This window comes from Tursiops truncatus, chromosome 12 (assembly GCF_011762595.2).
Source record: "Tursiops truncatus isolate mTurTru1 chromosome 12, mTurTru1.mat.Y, whole genome shotgun sequence".
Taxonomy (NCBI): Eukaryota; Metazoa; Chordata; class Mammalia; order Artiodactyla; family Delphinidae; genus Tursiops; species Tursiops truncatus.
In genome coordinates, this window is record NC_047045.1 from 21292526 (window position 1) to 21311037 (window position 18512).

Consider the following 18512-nt stretch of genomic DNA (forward strand, 5'->3'; position numbering starts at 1 on the left):
TATCAGGCTCCCCAGCCTGGAGCTCCTACACAAGGAAGACAAGTCTCAGAACATTTGGCTTTGAAGGGTAGTGGGGCTTACTTTCAGGAGAGTCAGAGGGCTATAACAAACAGACTCCGCTTTTAAAGGGCACACACAAAATCTCAAACACTCTGAGACCTGGCAGAAGCAGTAATTTGAAAGGAGAAAAATAAATAAATGAGCCTATGTCAAACTAAAAAACTTTTGCACAGCAAAGGAAACTACCAACAAAATGAAAAAGCCCACCTACTGAATGGGAGAAGATACTTGTAAATATACATCTGACAAGGGGTTAACATCCAAAATATACAAAAAACTAATAAAACTCAACATCAGAAAAAACTCAACCTACCCCAAAACCCCCCAAAAAAACCAACAACCCAATTAAAAAGTGGGTAGAGGACCTGAACATTTTCCCAAGATATACAGATGGCCAACTGGCACATGAAAAGATGCTCAACATCACTAATCATCAGGCACATGCAGATCAAAACAATGAGGTATCAATTCACACCTGTCAGAATGGCTATTATCAAAAGACAACAAATAAAAAGTGTTGGTGAGGATATGGATAAAAGGGAACCCTTGTGCACTAATGTTGGGAATGTAAATTGGTGAAGCCACTATGTAAAATAGTTTGGAGATTTCTCAAAAAGTTAAAAATAGAACTACCATACAATCTATGAATTCCACTTCTAGGTATATATCCAAAGAAAATAAAAACACTAATTCAAAAGGATATACGCACCCCTGTGTTCATTATAGCATTACTTACTATAGTCAAGGTATGGAAGCAATGTCAGTGCCCATCAATAGATGTATGGATAAAGAAGATGTGGTGTAGGTATACCATGGACTATTATTCAGCTATAAAAAAAAAAAAGAAAAGGAGTCTTACCATTCGCAACGACATGGATGGATCTAGAGGATATTATGCTATGTAATATAAGTCACACAGAGAAAGGGAAATACAAATGAACAACCATAACCAAACAGGAACAGAGTTATAGCTACAGAGAACAATTGGTTGCTGGTGGGGAAGTGCTGGAGGGAGGAGAGAAACAGGTGAAGGAGATCAAAAAAAAACTATAGATTCATTAATCAAAATTTGCTGAATGAATGTACCCTTTCGTGTAATACATTCCTTCACTCCTAAACTGGGTAAGGACCCTCATTCACAGAGGCATGTATTGCACATATTTTAATTTTATTTATTTTTATCCTTGTTTCAGATCATCTCTTTTTTTAATTAATTAATTTTGGGGGCTGAATTGGGTCTTCGTTGCTGTGCACAGGCTTTCTCTAGTTGTGGTGAGCAGAGGCTACTCTTTGTTGCTGTGCACAGGCTTCTCATTGCAGTGGCTTCTCTTGTTGTGGAGCACGGGCTCTAGGTGCGTGGGCTTCAGTAGTTGTGGCGTGCGGGCTCAGCAGTTGTGGCTCACGGGCTCTAGCGTGCAAGCTCAGCAGTTGTGGTGCACAGGTCTAGTTGCTTTGTGGCATGTGGGATCTTCCTGGACCAGGGCTCGAACCCGTGTCCCCCGCATTGGCAGGCGGATTCTTAACCACTGTACCACCAGAGAAGTCCCAGATCATCTCTTGATGACCTTTTGTTTGGGGAAATATACATTTACTTGGTTTATGTTGTCAGACAACTCTATTACATTCTGTTTAATGATCAGACCGTGCTCCTTGCCTTCACAAACTAAACAGTATAGTGTATAAGAAGAAGTTGATTTTGAAGTTAGACAGATCTCTGTTCATAAACCAACTCTTCAATTTATTGACCAGATGTGGGTAGCTTATTTAATCTCTCTAGATCTCAATTTGCTCAACTGTATCATAAGGTTAACATTTCTGTTTTAGGCTTGTCCCAGGGCTTAAATGTGAACGTGAAGTAATTAGCACAAATATACTCAATACATATGAATTCCTGTTTCTCCGACGTGCTTTCTTTACAAGGAAGAATATAGCCTTTGCAAAACTAAACACAATTGCTTCTGGTCATGGCACCATCTTGACCTAAGGGCTTCGAATGGAAGCCACCTCACACACACAAAGCTTGGACAGTGAGGTCTAAAACTACCTACGCTGGACATAGTTTACTGTCCACATTAACATGACTTTATTATTCCTTTGTCTTAATTAGCATAATTTTACTCTTCTGGGAGACTCCTGCCCAGACAAATAGCTAGATTGTTCACAATAGGAACTTCCTGAAAAATCTATTAATTCTGCAATATAAAGAAAGCATCAACAGTTCATGTCCTAAGAGTCCTTGCTCTTTCCATCAATCTTTTTTTTTTTTTTTTGGCACCGTGCGGCATGTGGGATTCTCAGTTCCCTGACCAGGGATCGGACCCATGCCCCCTGCAGTGGAAGTGGTGAGCCCTAACCACTGGACTGCCAGGGAAGTCCCCCATCAATCTTAAAACTGTTAAGATCAGTATCCAATCCTCATCAAGCCATCTCCTCCACTTTCCTGTCCTCTCACCCTCTGCCACTGAAAGACCAGCCTTAAACCATACTTCAAATGCCTTCCCAGCGAGAGACACTACCAAAGCTCTGTTGCATTAGCCCAGTAAGCCATGAACCCAGCTTTTTCTTATCAAATGGTCCATTGTTGATACTTGGGAAGCTGGCACTGGACAGGGCAGTACTGCTGCAGTAAAAACAGAAATGAAGTTTTCCCTCTCCTGAGAACAAGGAAAATAAAGGGAACAGTGAACAGGCTAGAGAAGAAACATAACCTGGCCTGAAAGAGTTAATCACTCCTAGTTTTTTTTTTTTTTTTTAACTGTTACTAATCTCTTGTGTCTGTTAACTAGATTTGTACTTCACAAAGCTAACCTATTACTCTTTAACAACACTATGTGAATTACATCCTGGACTCCCTTGTAGCAGATCACCCTTGTAGCATTTGCATTTCAGAAAAGAGGTCACAGGCCTATAACCCAGAGACAAATGGACCCAATTATGGGGCTGCCTGACGCCAGCTGTGACTATTTTGAAATAATGCAGGAAGAAGAAGAATGCAGGATCTTGACTACTTTGATCCTTATCTTATACCCCGGACTGCTGCGAGCCCCACATATAAAATCTCCGATTCCCGAAGGAGAGGCGGACAAAGTTCTTGAGGCGCTAGCCTGCTGCGTTTTCCCTTCTGCCTGGCAGAAAAATAAAGCCATCTCTCTCTTCCTCCAAAATCTCTGTCTCCGTATTTCTGTTCGGTGTCGGTGCACAGGGAAGCCGATATTTCGGCAACAGTACATCTCCAAGCATAAAGTCAAGACAGAGGGATTTCCAGAAATACTGTAAAAATGAACTAAATGAAATACATATTATATGCCAGACAAAGTATGTCCACTAATGTGTCCATTAAAAGGAAATGCGTTTGTCAAAACTACAACAGAAAGTTTTGTTGAAAAACTGCATAGTTGGCCGACGCGTTTTAAAAATTATTTCTGATGAAATCTAATGTTCCAGTGTTTTATTCCCATCCTCATTACAGAGTTGTTCAAATACTGAAACCGAGTCCCCCTAAAACCGAGTCCCTCTGCCAAGTTTATGATTAACCTCTCTATCCAAAACGTTATTCCCTTTCTTGTCTAACACCTGTTCCCCTCAAGACTGAGGAGTATCAAAGAAAACGGGGGATTGAAACCGAGCAGGACCCCGCGGGGCCCTCCCAGGTACAAAAGACTTTCTGTTTCCTTGTTTCTCATTGGTAGGAAAAAGGCTTAGCCCCCTAGACCTTCCCCGAGTTCCAAAGGGCAGATTCGAAGTTACTCATCAGAAAATTGAGGGCATACAGAAACAAAGGAAAAACAGTAAAACAACAGAGCAGCGAAAAAGCGGAATCCTAGTTCCCCCTCAGGGGATACACATAACAATATACTGTATCTTAGAGTTCTACTGGAACTAAGGCCCCAACCCAGGTGAAGGATGGTAACTACTAGCTAAGAAACCAGACTGGTCAGAACCTAGGGAATGAGAAGTTGATCTTTTCTGACCCTGGTGACTTCTACTAAAGCCTGTACTCTCAACCTTTGCCCCAATTCTATATTGAATTCACCTCTGCTCAAGCCCCTTCATGAATATGCACATACCTTGAGCTTAATACTTCCTCAATTTTGCCATCTGGGAAGATACTGCTTCGGGAAATATCCCCCCTCGCCCGTCCCCCTCCCCTTCTCCTTACTTGCTGCAAGTAAATCCTTCCTTCTCCAGACCTTTGGTTTGGTTGTGTCTTTTGCCCCCATGCTCACCAAGAGGCAAACCCAGTTTTCCGGTAACAATATGCCTCAGAATCAAGAAAAACAGGGTCTCATGTTATCTTTGGAGTTACCAAAAATAATGCTAGGACAGGCAGTGAAAATGACTGGAAGAGAAATGACCAGTTTTTAAACTAGATCCTTTCAAATGAAAATTCAGATCCATCATCAACTTCACTAAGCGTACGGAGCACTAATTTCTAAAGGGTCTAATCATGGCCCACTGACTTGCCACCCAGGTAAAGCACACTGAGCTGTCAGGCGGTAAGCCGTGAGGGAAGCAACATGTGCCTCTCAAGGTTTACTTTTCACTCTGAGAAACTGATCTGGGCCGCAAGCTCGACTCTCGACTGGGTTTGCCTCGGCGGCTCAAGCAGCTCCAAAAAGGGGGAAGGAGGCAGCAGAAACAAAAACAGGTTATCCGCGGAACCCGCCCTCCCGATGACTAGGGACTGGCCCGTAGCGGAGTTCGGGGCGCGGGGACCCCCTTTATGCCAGTTTCCGGGCCCGTACCTGACAGGCGATAGACCTGCGGAAGCCGCACGCCATTTCTGTCGCCACGAAGCTGGTCCCAGCTGGATGGTGTTGAGCTTCGCCCCGCCCTCCTCCTCACGCCCCGCCTCCGAGCGCCGGAAGCCCGCCCCGGAAGGTGCTGCCAGCCAATCAAGGAGCCGCGTGGCCCACCACTAACCTCTGCCCCGCTGCCGCGAGGGAGCGCGGGAAATCCCGGGTGCGTCTGGAATTTCGCAGGTGTCGAGGACCATGGCCACCTCTTCGGTGTCCAAGGTATGTGGGGCGGGCGCCCACTGGGACTCCACAGATGCCTCATTCCCTTATGAAGAAGGGATGAAGCGGAGGTTACGTAGGCCTCGTTGTACCGGCTCGAGGGGAGGGGATGGCGGTCCTAGCTGAGGCGTCTTTGCTCCACGTCCAGTGGAGGCCAGCTTTGCTTGGGGAGCGAAAACGGCGATCTGCCTTAGTGTTCTTTCTGCCTCGGAGGAATTTTAAGTTCTGGTTTGTGGAGGTCGGATGCCCCGAGGATGTGTCCCAGTCTCCCCTCCTTTTTCCTTTTCACGTATATTTATTGTGAGCCAAAGGCTTTGTTAGGTACCGAGATACAAGTGGTAAACAAAATAAACACAGATATTTCCATCATTACCGAAAATTCTATTAGACAGTGCTGTTACAGACCAAGTAAAGTAAGACCTTTAGTAATATTAGGAGTACGGCCGGAAACCCCTGAAAGTTTAGCTATCTGATAAAGCTGAGAATGCAGATAAGTTGCAAAGACATTTGTCCCTGTGTTGAAACAGTAAATTAATGAAGAAGGCTCTACCATAGATTTAATTTTGATTAAAATTACATTAAAATAAAATGATGAGACTCAGTGCCTTCCAACACTACATATCCTGGAGGAACTACGAGCCATAGGATTTAAGCATACTGAAGACTGACCGACTGTGATGTTAGGTGCAAATGCCAGAAGAGCTTAACTGCTAGTAATTTTTTTTTTTTTTTTTTTTTGCGGTACGCGGGCCTCTCACTGCTGTGGCCTTTCCTGTTGCGGAGCACAGGCTCAGTGGCCGTGGCTCACGGGCCCAGCCGCTCCGCATAACTGCTAGTATTTTTCATGAGGGATGGTACTGTTTTTGTTTTGTCCTGGTTATAAAGTTCCATAGGTTTTCAGTGGTCTGTCCCCTAATCCCTTTTTTGCATAAGCCTTTCTTATTTTTGTGTATCTTGCAGAATTATGAGAGGTTTGTTTTTTTTGTTTCTGTTTTTTTCAGGAAAACATTTATGACAAGAGAAATGCTTGTATTGAGATGATGATGGAGACCTTACATAAATAAGAATCTTTAAGGATTATTTCATTGGTTCATGGAACTGTCAGCTTTCTTTTTTTTCCCCTATCTAAACTTTCCTTGTCATATTTTTTGCCTATTGGTTCTCCTCCTAATTTCTTCCATCTCCAACACCATCACTTGATCAGTAGTGAAAAGTGGATAACGATATTACTCCTGTTGCCATACATCGGGATCCATTCCCAGCACTCTTCATGTCTCACTCCTTCATAGCTCCTTTTCCTGCTCCTGAATTACAGGTGGCTATAGAAAGGAGGCAGTGACAAGCTTGTCATAGCACCAAATGATTTTTCTAAAAAAATTTGTGTGTTTTAAATAGTTCCGTTAGTTGCAGATATAAGAATGTAAGGCACAATTCTTATTTTGGACCCTGTAATCCAATGGCCAGTTTATATTTGTACAGCAGTCTTTAGGTCTATCCTGAGATGACTTTTTCTAGCTATATTTCTTTCATTCTTTCATTTTCCATAGGCAGATTCTTTTTCCATTTCCATTTTCTAAGAAGCTGTCCATGATGTACGGCTTTAGAATTGGTAGAACAAATGTGGGACCAGCAGCTTACGGCCTGTGTATCACTAGTCAGATAATAACATGAGACTAAATGTAGCTAGGAAATTACCAGAAAAATTATTTGGCAAGCATTCGTCCATTATGTATACTGATTGCCTAACGTGTGTGTTAACACTATCCTAAACATTGGGGAAACAATTATGAATTAAATGCAGTCTGTACTCTGAAGGTGCTCACAAGCTACTTGGGGAGGCACTTCCCTGGCGGTTCAGTGGTTAAGACTCCACGCTTCCACTGCAGGGGGCACAGGTTCGATCCCTGGTCGGGCAACATGTACCACATACACACAAAAAAGATGATAAAATATATATATATATAAAAAAACTACTTGGGGAGACAACTCCATAAATAACTATCATACATAGTAAGGGTGACTTAAAGCGAAATAAAGATATTCAAGTACTGTGAGATATTAGGGGAAAGAATAATTCTGACTAGAGAATTGGAGAAGGTTTCCCAAAGCAGGTGAGTTTGAGTTGAACTTTAATGGACAAATGAATAAGAATTTATCTGATGAAGAAAGGTGTGTAAGGTGAATCAATAGCCAAAACTGTCTGTGTCCTGTCAAGGTCCTAGATACTTGGAATTTAATTCAATAATAAATACTTCTTTTGAGGTGAGAGGGCATCAGTATTTTTAATCATCTTGATTTTCATTTAATGTATAGTACTAATGTTCTTCCTTCACTAGGTTTTATAAAAATGAAAAATGGAACCTTTCTGGGTTTAAATTTCATCAGCTTTTATTTTCTTTGTCTCTTAGATTAGGTCCCAAAGAGCAAAATCAAAGATGAGCTTCCCATGGGAAGGAGGAGAAAGAAGTGGTTAGTCCCCTTGTTGTTTAAGAATTTTCCTTCTGTAATTCAGATTGAAGAAAGATGATTTCTTAGCACTTTAAAGAAACGCCTTGGGGCTTCCCTGGTGGCGCAGTGGTTGAGAGTCTGCCTGGCGATGTAGGGAACCCAGGAACATGGGTTCGTGCCCCGATCTGGGAAGATCCCACATGCCGCGGAGCGGCTAGGCCCGTGAGCCATGGCCGCTGAGGCTGCGCATCCGGAGGCTGTGCTCCGCAACGGGGGAGGCCACAACAGTGAGAGGCCTGCGTTCCCCCCAAAAAATAAATAAATAAACGCCTTAAAAAGAAAAAAAATCTGCTTATCCATAAAATACTAGGTTAATCAGATTTGTCTGCTTCTTGGCTGCTTTGACTTTATGCTTTTTTTCTCTCTTTCTTTTTTATAGGGTTGCTTTGTGTTTAAGCCAGACTTCAAGAAGAGAAAGATCTCTGTGCCAATAGGTAAGATGTCTTAATATCAGATTTGTTAGTTTTCCTCCCCCAAGTCTTGAACTAACCTAACTCTTATTGAATTAGTAATTCTCCTGTCTAAGCTTGCTTTACTCACCATGTTGATATAGCAGTAATGTTCCAAGGCATAGGACAAAGCGATAAGGGGCACTCCCCAGGGCTCTAATCTAAAAGGGAATCCAAATGTACCATCAAAAGGCAATTCGAAGTTTCCTTCAAAAGGTATGTCACCATTCTTTAAAAAAGATTGTCTTAAAAATCTCAGTGATTTCTTGGGATGAGGTAGGGAGTATTGACTGCAGAAGGGCAGAGGGACCTTTTGTTTTTTTGGCTGCGTTTGGTCTTAGTTGAGGCATGTGGGATCTTTTGTTGTGGCACACGGGCTTCTCTCTAGTCGTGTCGTGTGGGTTTTCTCTCTCTAGTTGTGGCGCGCGGGCTCCAGAGTGCGTGAGCTCTGTAGTTTGTGGCATGCGGGCTCTCTCGTTGAGGCGTGCAGGTTCAGTAGTTGTGGCGTGTGGGCTTAGTTGCTCCGTGGCACGTGAGAATCTTAGTTCCCCGACCAGGGATTGAACCCGTGTCCCCTGCATTGGAAGGCAGATTTTTTACCAGTGGACCACCAAGGAAGTCCCAAGAGGGACTTTTGGAGTGATAGGAATGTTCTGTAGACAGAGGATGGTTATGTGAGTGTATACCTTTGTTAGGACATATCAAACTTTTAAAATGGGCATATTTTATTATTTGTAAGTTATACTGCAGTAAAATTAAATTATTAAAAAAAAATATTGTCTTCACGTTCTTTACTTATCTCCAGATGTCTGTTTAGTGATCAAGTTAAGAAGACTTGACTACTTCAAACAAATCAAGATGTTATTATCAGTCAGAAAATGTTTATTGTACTGTTTCTCAATGGGGCCTGCAGATTAGAATCACTTGGGGAACTTTTAAACAAAAACTGATTTTTTTTTTTTTGGTATAATTGTAGATTCACATGCAGTTGTAAGAAAGAGTGTAGAGTGTAGAGAGTACCCTTGAACCGTCACCCAATTATCCCCAGTGATAATGTATTGCATGACTATAGTACAGTATCACAACTAGCATACTGACAGTGGGATAATCCATCGACCTTATTCCGATTTCAACTTGGAGAGTTTCTTAAAAACACCAATGCCCAAACCGCAGCCCCGACCAACTGAATCAGTATCTTTGGGAATGGGACCCAGGTGTTGGTATTTTTTAAAAGCTCCTCTCAGGCATGTTGAGTATTTACACTCACTGTTCAGCACTGTGAAGATTAATTCGGATGGAAAAATTATGATGTGCAATTAAGCATATTCATTCACACTCATTTTTTAATTTTGAATTAAAAAAGAAAAACTGGACTATACTATTGTTTGACTAAGGAGATAAACAGCTCCAATATATAGAATTGGATTTTTCTAAATCATCTCATGATGTAGACCTTTAAGGTGTTAATCCTTCAATTTGGGACCAGCTAGGTAAAGTACCTGTGCTCAGGGAGCAAATAATAAAATAATGGTCCATATTGAGGGCAATAGAGGGTAGAAACTATGATTTAAAATAAGGATGCCGTTTCTCATTAACAGGAGAATAAACAGTGGTGTTGAACTTTACACTCAGATTTAGTCTCAAAAAAACCTGAAGCTTTCTATATTCCTTGCCCTCCTCACCTCCCCAAATAAAAAGTGACAGTGATGGACTTGGAAATAGTGAACGAAGAAGAGCTACATTATAAATTATTTTGTTTTTAAGTGATTGACTTATCAACATATTTCTTTAATGTTGGAGATTGCTAAACTTAACTAGAAATAGTTCATTTTCAGAGAAAAATTCAAGACTTGTTCCCCTGTTATCCATGAAGGATACATAGCATGAAATGACATCTGATATCATGAGCAATGTCATTATAACTAATAAAAGCACTAACATTTATTGAGTGTTTTTAATGTGCCAGAATATTTTAAGCACTTTATATGTGTTAAACTATGAAGAAAGTATTATTATTATCTCCATTAAAGTATATCAGGATATTTAGATGTAGAAAGAACTTTCTCAGTGATAGTGCTAGCAAGTGGCAGAGCTGGGATTTGAAACCAAGCTGTCTGATCCCAGAGCCTAAGGTCTAACCACTACCTAATAGTGTTTCTCATAATTCAAGGCAAGTTTTTGCTTAGAACTCTTTGTACTGAATTTCAGTTATAATTTATTAAGATTTGTGAGTCAATGACAATTAGAAGGAAAGTTCCTTAACATGGAAGAGAATTTCTGTTCCAAACTATCAGTTAACATTAAAACTTGTTGGGAGGATACTAGCAGCATCTCAGTGAAATCAGGAAAAAATTGTTAATTTTTAACTTTTTGTTAAAAAAAAATATGTACTTTCACAATTATTATTTAATACCATGAAAGTTCTAGCTGTTGCAATAAAATACCTAGCAGTAAACAACAAGAAATATGAAGGAAAGTAGAAAACTATAAGGCATGTAAACTATTTGATTATAAAAAAAGAGACCTGTAGTGTTTTGGGATGTGACTTTTTTGAAACGTATTTAAAAATGTCATTTTCCCCAAATCAATCTACAGATTTTATTTTATCCAGTCAAACACCAGGGTAATAATTTTGAGAAATGACAAATTTAATTTGGGAGAATGTCTTAAATTTTTAAAAATTATTTTATTTATTTAGGTCTGTGTTGGGTCTTCGCTGTTGCGCATGGGCTTTCTCTAGTTGCAGCGAGCAGGGGCTACTCTTTGTTGTGGTGCGCGGGCTTCTCATTGTGGTGGCTTCTCTTGTTGTAGAGCACGGGCTCTAGGTGCGCGGGCTTCAGTAGTTGTGGCATGCGGGCTCAGCGGTTGTGGCGTGCAGGCTCAGCTGTGGCGCATGGGCTTAGTTGCTCCGCAGCATGTGGGATCTTCCCGGACCAGGGCTCGAACCTGTGTCCCCTGCATTGGCAGGTGGATTCTTAACCACTGGGCCATCAGGGAAGCCCTTAAATTTTTTTGAAAGAGAATAATGTTTGGTGGCGCTGGGAGGAAGCTCTGGATCTGTTTGATGTTAGGATGCACTACAAAGCTCTAACAGTTACAGGAGTTCAGGACTGCCATGGGAGTAGAACTGGATTCAGTAGAACAAAAGAAGTTCAAAAACAGTTTCAAGTGCATATGTAAGTATTCAGACAATAAGGGCATCTGACATGGGTGGGAGAAAGGACGGATTATCCAATAAGTGCATCTCTTTCAAACTGAAAGTTATAACCCAAGTGTGCATCATGAAATCAGTTTAGTGGATCTTGATAGTTTTAAAAAACAGAAGAGAAAGCATTTGCTGTCACATGATAACGAGAAGTATTGTTTTATGGGACTTCTGTTTTTGTTTTTCTTAGATTCACGTGTATTGGATTATGATGTAAAATGTGTTCCTTAATATGGATCATGGTTTAAAGTTTGAAAACCATTGCAATAAATAGTGTGTTGATAAATGGCTAATCATTTAGAGGAAGCCATTCAAGAAGGATATAAAATACAGACTAAATAAAAGGCTGCACTAAACTATTTCAGCTAAGCAAAGAATAAGAATAGTAGTAATAAGAATCATTTAATAAAGGAGAGTTCAAAGCAAATATGTGAAGCAAAGTATACAGAGCCTTAGCATAAGAGCAGATAATGAAAATACATTAATATTAAATGTATATACCTCAAACCAAAACCATTAAGAAGTTCAAAAGTAAATGATAGAAATACAGTCAAAAAATTAAAAAGATTTTTAAACTTACAAATGCCATTAATATAGTAAAAATATAAGATATATAAATAAAATTAAATATAAAGGATATTGAATGTTACCTATCCCCAAATATATATATTTTTGATACTTGTAAAAAAAAATTCAACCCATCACTTACTTTGCACAGAGATTTTCTATTATTATGTAAAAAACAAACTGACTTATTTCCTTCTGTGTTTTTAGAGGACTATTTTAATAAAGGGAAAAATGAGTCTGAGGACAGTAAGCTTCGCTTTGAAACTTACCAGTTGATATGGCAGCAGATGAAATCTGAAACTGAGGTGACTACTTTTTATTAATAGCTTAACATTTCCTTAATATCATAAATCTCATATTTGTTCCTTCCCATTTTCCTTTCTACCAGTTTATAAGAGTGTTGATGAAATATATGTAATCTTGGTTAAGCGTAATCTGTATATCCTAAAAAAAATAAAAAACCCTTATGTTTCAATTAAGCATAGCTTCAGGTATTGGAACATATGTTTATAATTATCGCTGCTAACGCACAGGCCCTTTACATGTTCTCACAGCTTTCACATGGTGGCACTCCTTTAATTATCCATTCAGTTACACAAGTAAGAAATCAAGCTATTTGTAAGCCACTTCATTCCCTCATCCTCATATTCAGTTACCATGTTCTTTATATTTCAGCCCTGAAAAGTTTCTCCGCTGTAGCAGATTTGTAGATGTAGGGCCAACATTTTGAAGGAACTTGTTTTGTTCGACCAACACAGGATTGTGTTTCCTGTTTTTTAATGCCTTTGGAGGGTTATGCACTTTCCAGTTTGTTACTGCTTCCCACCACTCTCTACTGCTTTACACCTGGCGGCTTTGCCCCTTCATGTATTCCTTAGAACGCTTGAAGTAATTTGGGTTTGTGATTTCTAGTTTAGGAAACCTAAATGGTCATAATAGATTGTCATAGTCTCCTCTTAACTGATGTCCCTGCCTCTGATGTCACACCCTTCTGGTCTGTCATTAGTCCCTATGCCACCATTGGCCAAATCCCATCAGGCAGATCCAGGCTGCAGGGGTTTTCCAGCCCCACTACCAGTACAGCCCCTCCAGTCCCCTCCAATCTGGCCTTCATAGTACTGCCAGGTGAACCCTTCTTAACGTTGATTTAATCATGCCTCTGCTCCAAATCCCTTTAATGGTTCTCCCCACAGTACAAAATCTAAACCGTTTAACATCAAATATATATTTCCTTGGTACAGTCCCTTGAGTATTTGTCCAGCCTTGTTCCTGGCCACTTCTCATGTTCTTATTCTTAGCTATATCTGTGGTTCCCCAGATGTTTTGTGCTTTCTTCCTTGATTGCCTCCTCCACTCCCCATTCCTTCTTAACTTTCTTTCGTCCACCATCACCTCCTGCATCACTTGCTCTAATTCTTTGGCTCAAATATATCACCTGATCAGCTTAAGGTGGATGATCCTACTCTTTGTTCCTATATTATCATAGCACTCTATGCAATGTATTTCAATTTAATTGTAAGTGCTCTAGCTCATTTTTTTCACTTTGTTTAGGGAAGAGACTCTTTCATTTGTAAGGTGGTTAGTAAATGTTTGTTGAATGAATAAATGAGATTCTTTAAGGAGGGAATTCAAAGCACTGCTCACTGGAGATTTATGGAAAAACAATTTTTAATTTCATCTATCTTATAATTATTTTACATGTGATCTTTGGAATTGAAATCATGACAGTTTCCTTTCCCAAACTTGGAAAGATGTATCAGATTACTGCTAAAAGTAATTCATAAAGTTTTGTGGGTTTTTTTGTAGCGACTACAAGAGGAATTAAATAAAAACCTGTTTGACAGTCTAATTGAATTTCTTCAGAAGTCTCATTCTGGGTTCCAGAAGAATTCAAGAGACTGGGGCTGTCAAATAAAACTCAGAGAAATTCCAACTGCTGCTCTTGTTCTAGGTACATATGTGTGTGTTTGTTTTTTGTAATAGTGGTTTTGTTGTTGAGAATAGTGGGAATCACCTGTTCTGATAAACTTGTTTTGTCTTTTTCATTTACAGAATTAAACCAGTTAAAGTTTGCATACTTCCAAAACGAATAAAAGTTCCTTATACTGACCATACATCTGTAAATTAAAAGAAATTGATTTAGGGTTAGTTAGTACCCTCCTCACCTTTTTGTCAGAAAAATGAAGGGGAAATATATTTGTGTTACTCTTTCTTCCTTAGTTATTTGAATCTGAGATTTGAATTCAGTAATAAAGAAACTACCAGTATGTTGATAGATACAATTTTTATACTTTATCATATCTTCAATGAAATTACTCTGTGACCTTAATTTTATTTCCCTGTGCTTATTTTTTCAATCTTGGATTGTTTTGTAATGTTGTATTAATATTAATGGTGTGAAGGGGGTTTGGATGAACTATATATAAGTTGCTTTCAGATTGTAGATTGTAAACTTTTTACATACTTAAGTATCCATCATTAATATCCCATTTTAACCAAACATCTGGATTGCATGATAATGGAAAAAATTTCTTTGGAATATTAGCAAATTTTCTTCATTCCTTCTGAAAGGAAAGTTGGATTTATTTGGATTCCAAACATACTCTTCATTGTATTTCCAATTTGTTGTTTATTCAAGGTTTTTATACTAGTGAGCTCTGAGATAAGAAATTAATTCTGTTGTTTAATACTGCCTCTAATACTGTTCAATACCTAAATCGTATTCCTGATATTCAGGGCAGTACTTCTCAAACCTTAATGATACCTACAGATAACCTCCAGGGGATCTTAGTAAATAGAGATTTTCGTTAATAGGTCTAGGGTGGGGCTGGAAACTGCATTTCTAACAGGCTTCCAGGTAATGCCCATATTGCCAATCCCAGGATCCCTCTGAGTAACAAGACTCCAGGGAATGATTTTTATAATGCTGTGGACCAGCTTTTCAGTGCAGCTTGCCACTTAATTTCAAACCTCTTCCATTTATGGATGAGAAACTGAGGCCCAGTGATGGCTGGCTTGTACTGTTGGGTGCTTTGATTCTCTCCCGCCAGGTTACAGCAATTGGAAGTAGAGTGGGGGAAACACTGTCAAGAGGGAGGGCCTGATAGATTGTTGTGAGATAACTGTTTAAATCCCTTCTCTGCCTGCTGTCATAAGGAGAAAAGAAGCTAATGGAAATCATAAGTTTCGAAGTCAGTGGTCTGAGGAGAACATTTTTCCAGTTGAAGACATTGTTGATTATCTTATTTTCAATAGGCAAATCCATTGTTTTAAGGAACATAGTGTTAAATAGCTAATAAAGTCTGTCAGTGAAAGACAAGAGAAGCCAATATTTTTATTAAACTCCCAAATTTGTTCAGTGATGCAGTATCACATTCCTAGACCATAATGCGTGCTAAATACCATTTTGATATCTGTACTCAAAGAATACTTATACAGTTACACAGTTATACATTTTCTGTTTTCAAAAACGTATATATGTCCATTTTAAAATAGCCGGCCTGCATTTTTATTTGTCTCCTAGAAAAAAAATTTGCTTACTGGTGGTCTGGAAGATTCTGAACTTTTTCTTTTCCTTCCAAGCACTTGAAGTTTTTGTTGTTGTTGTTGAATTTTTGAATTTTATTTTATTTTTTTATACAGCAGGTTCTTATTAGTTATCCATTTTATACATATTAGTGTATACATGTCAATCCCAATCTCCCAGTTCATCCCACCACCACCCCCTCCCCGCCACTTTCCCCCCTTTGTGCCATACGTTTGTTCTCTGCATCTGTGTCTCTTTATTTCTGCCCTGCAAACCGGTTCATCTGTACCATTTTTCTAGGTTCCACATATATGCATTAAAATACGATATTCCAAGCAGTTGAAGTTTTATAGTAGCAAGTCTCAAGCAGTTTCAAGATGTCTGCTGCTGGCACTAAAGCACTTTCTAAGCACCAAAGCACTTTCTAGAAGTCACAGATTGTGACATTAGGGAAGGTATCAGTGAATAGAATTTTTTCCAAAGTAGTGGGGAAATTTCCACTCAACTCTGATACCTGCATGCAGAGCACTAAAACTGATTTGTGGAAATGAGAACCAGGGATTCAGTAAATACTTAAAGGACTTGAAGTTTTAATTTGTTTTTAGACTCTTCCCCTAGTATACACTTACCTTTTGTATTTACTACTAAGATCATTAATAGAATTGCTATTAATGATTGGATTCTTCTCAGTTGTTAAGTCAGGGTCACAGTAAGGCCCTTGTTTTTGAATGATTATTTTAAAGAGCTCTTTATGAATTTGAAATTGCTTTTAAAATGTTTTCAAGGGTCAACTACACATCCCCAGTAGATTTTTTTAAAAAAGTCGTGCTAAATACCTTTCCTGATAAGTATAGTGTGTGCCTCTATATGTATCTTTTTAATGGAGAGCTCTTCATTTATGCAGTATGTTTTCTTAGTTTCTATTATTAATCATGTTTTTAAAATATTTTAACTTATGACATGTTAAATGGCTTTTCTTGTTGTTAAATTATTAATGATAAAAATGATGGTGTAATATTGATTTATTATCCCATAGGTGTGAATGTAACAGATCATGATTTAACATTCAGAAGTCTAACAGAAGTCCTTCAGAATAATGTTACTCCATATGTAGTTTCATTGCAAGCTAAAGATTGCCCAGGTGAAGTATAAATAATATAACAACCTTGATGAGATGTTACATATCTCTTCCGTCCGTCCATCTCTCTAGCTTTCTTTATCCTTTTTTATTTGCGGGAGGAGCATGGCACTACATTTTTGGCAGGATGAGGTTTAATGCCTCTGGCGTAATCTTGACTATTGTAGGATTCTGCCGCTTTAGTTTATTCTGGCCCCACCCCTACCAATCAGCTTCACCTCCAGTAATAGTCCAGGCACTCACAAGATGTTTTCTGAACCCAGTAAAATTTTAATAAGTTTAATAAGCTGAGGATCTCTTATTTAGCCCAACAGAGAAGAGACTACATACATAGGCTCATATATACAGCCTCAAATCATCTTATTATCCCACTTTGAAAGGCCACCGTGGTAAAAAGCAGTCCATTGCCAGAGCTAATCTTGGGTATCTGGAGCCATTAAATCATAAAGGATGTAGACACTAATAGAGTAAAATGTGCTTAGATTTGGGCTGATACAAGGGCTTTAAGTGCTTATATTTATGTTCATATTCATAAACTGTTTGGAATTAAGTAAAAGCCCTTAGGGCATCTTTAAAAATGACTATAAGGAAGAGTTGTAATCAGTAAAATAGCTTATGTAAATAACACTGTCGATGTCGTCTTAGGGGTCTTAAAAACCTTTTGCTGTCCAGTGTAATTTAAATACATATTATTCCTAATATAATTTATAGTTTTCATGTTTGCACATTTGTTTAGGTAACACTTTTATTACAGACAATAAACATAAACTTTGGCCTAGTGTTAGTCTGAATGAATGAAATTAAAATATTAGGGAGAGGATACTAATGAACCTCAATAGTTAATATGTTAAATGTTACATTAGGTTAAGTGTAGAAAAACACATTCTACCCAAATAGTGTAATATACTGATCAAGAAGTTTCAGGTGTTTTAGATGTGTTTTAATGGGATATGCTTTCTTGTGTTTTATGTTCTGCAGATATGAAACATTTTTTGCAAAAGCTGGCCTCACAGTTGATGGACTGCAATGTAGACGTGCAATCCAAAGAGAAAGAAAGTGTTCAGGTCACCCAGAAAAAGATACATTATTCAATGGATTCTCTTTCCACTTGGTATATGAGTGTCACACAGGTAAATGTAAACTGACAATTTTTTGCCAGGAAATTGGCATATGATTGAAGAGATCTGGAATTATAGTAAACATAGTACTGTTTTGTTCTAATAAGGATACGTTTATGTGGCACTTGCTGTTAATTTAATAGAAGCTACTTATTTTTCCTAAGGCTACTAGAATTTAGAAATTTTCTTTTATCATTATGTAGCCTAATTCCTGGGAGGTGTTTAGGGTCTTACGAGGCCATTTTATTTGTGGGAGAATATCATCTAATGACAAAACAGCATCAGGAATTTGTTCTGCTGGAGATTCTATCTCTATCTTTAATGTCTTTATCTTTAACATATTATCTCTTAGGTTCAGTATTTACTTTGGTGCAGTAGAACCATGCTTTCAGTACCCACTGTCGACTTAGTTTGATGAGGAATTGTCATACACACACACACGCACACACGCAGACACACATATATAATATATATGTAAATCTCCTTTGTTCCATATTTAGAATTCTTGAGGAATAAATGCTCTGTAAGTAAAGTATGTTTAACAAGCAAATACATAAATAGAAGTCTCATTCTACCATGACAGTCTCTGGTGAAACTAAATAACCTAGATGATTCATGGATAACTGCACCATAAAACCACAGCCTTAGTTTATGATGCTGTGTAGCCAGATAGTATGGGAAAAGTTACTGTGGTGACATTTTCTGCAGAACGTATTTGCTGAAGTCATCGTAAGTGAAGTTTATTTTGCTTTATATAGGGACTAAACTGGGTCTAATGCTTACCATAATATCTTAATTTGATCCACAGTTTTAGATTTTTCTAGAAATCAAATACTGCCTGCAATTTAGGTCAGAAATCTTTAAAAGATTGGGATTGGACCAGATGACATTTAAGATGCTTTTCAACTTGAAATTTCATAATA

General features: G+C 38.7%; 2 protein-coding genes across 21 annotated transcripts in view; one reads left to right on the plus strand and one right to left on the minus strand.

The window, feature by feature from the left end:
* Window positions 1-4907, minus strand: part of RARS2 (arginyl-tRNA synthetase 2, mitochondrial) — a 95844-nt gene extending 90937 nt beyond the window's left edge. For 7 of the 8 annotated variants that reach the window (XR_012324738.1, XR_012324737.1, XR_012324739.1 and 4 more), the window contains exon 1: window positions 4806-4906. Coding sequence is in view for 4 of the 8 variants with exons in the window: in XM_033867545.2 (XP_033723436.2) it covers window positions 4806-4841 (36 nt within the window). In the remaining 4 variants the exon portion in view is untranslated. Of the gene's footprint in view, window positions 1-4805 lie in introns of all 8 variants that reach the window. The other variant, XM_073789418.1, reaches the window with a different exon arrangement.
* A 66-nt stretch (window positions 4908-4973) lies between these two features.
* Window positions 4974-18512, plus strand: part of ORC3 (origin recognition complex subunit 3) — a 78096-nt gene continuing 64557 nt past the window's right edge. For 6 of the 13 annotated variants that reach the window (XM_073789414.1, XM_073789409.1, XM_019929412.3 and 3 more), the window contains exons 1-6: window positions 4981-5078; window positions 7966-8020; window positions 12015-12112; window positions 13614-13758; window positions 16370-16474; window positions 17450-17601. In XM_073789414.1, coding sequence (XP_073645515.1) covers window positions 5055-5078; window positions 7966-8020; window positions 12015-12112; window positions 13614-13758; window positions 16370-16474; window positions 17450-17601 — 579 coding nt within the window. In that variant the 5' untranslated portion in view covers window positions 4981-5054. Of the gene's footprint in view, window positions 5079-7486; window positions 7548-7965; window positions 8021-11129; window positions 11212-12014; window positions 12113-13613; window positions 13759-16369; window positions 16475-17449; window positions 17602-18512 lie in introns of all 13 variants that reach the window. The other 7 variants (XM_073789405.1, XM_073789406.1, XM_073789407.1 and 4 more) reach the window with 5 other exon arrangements.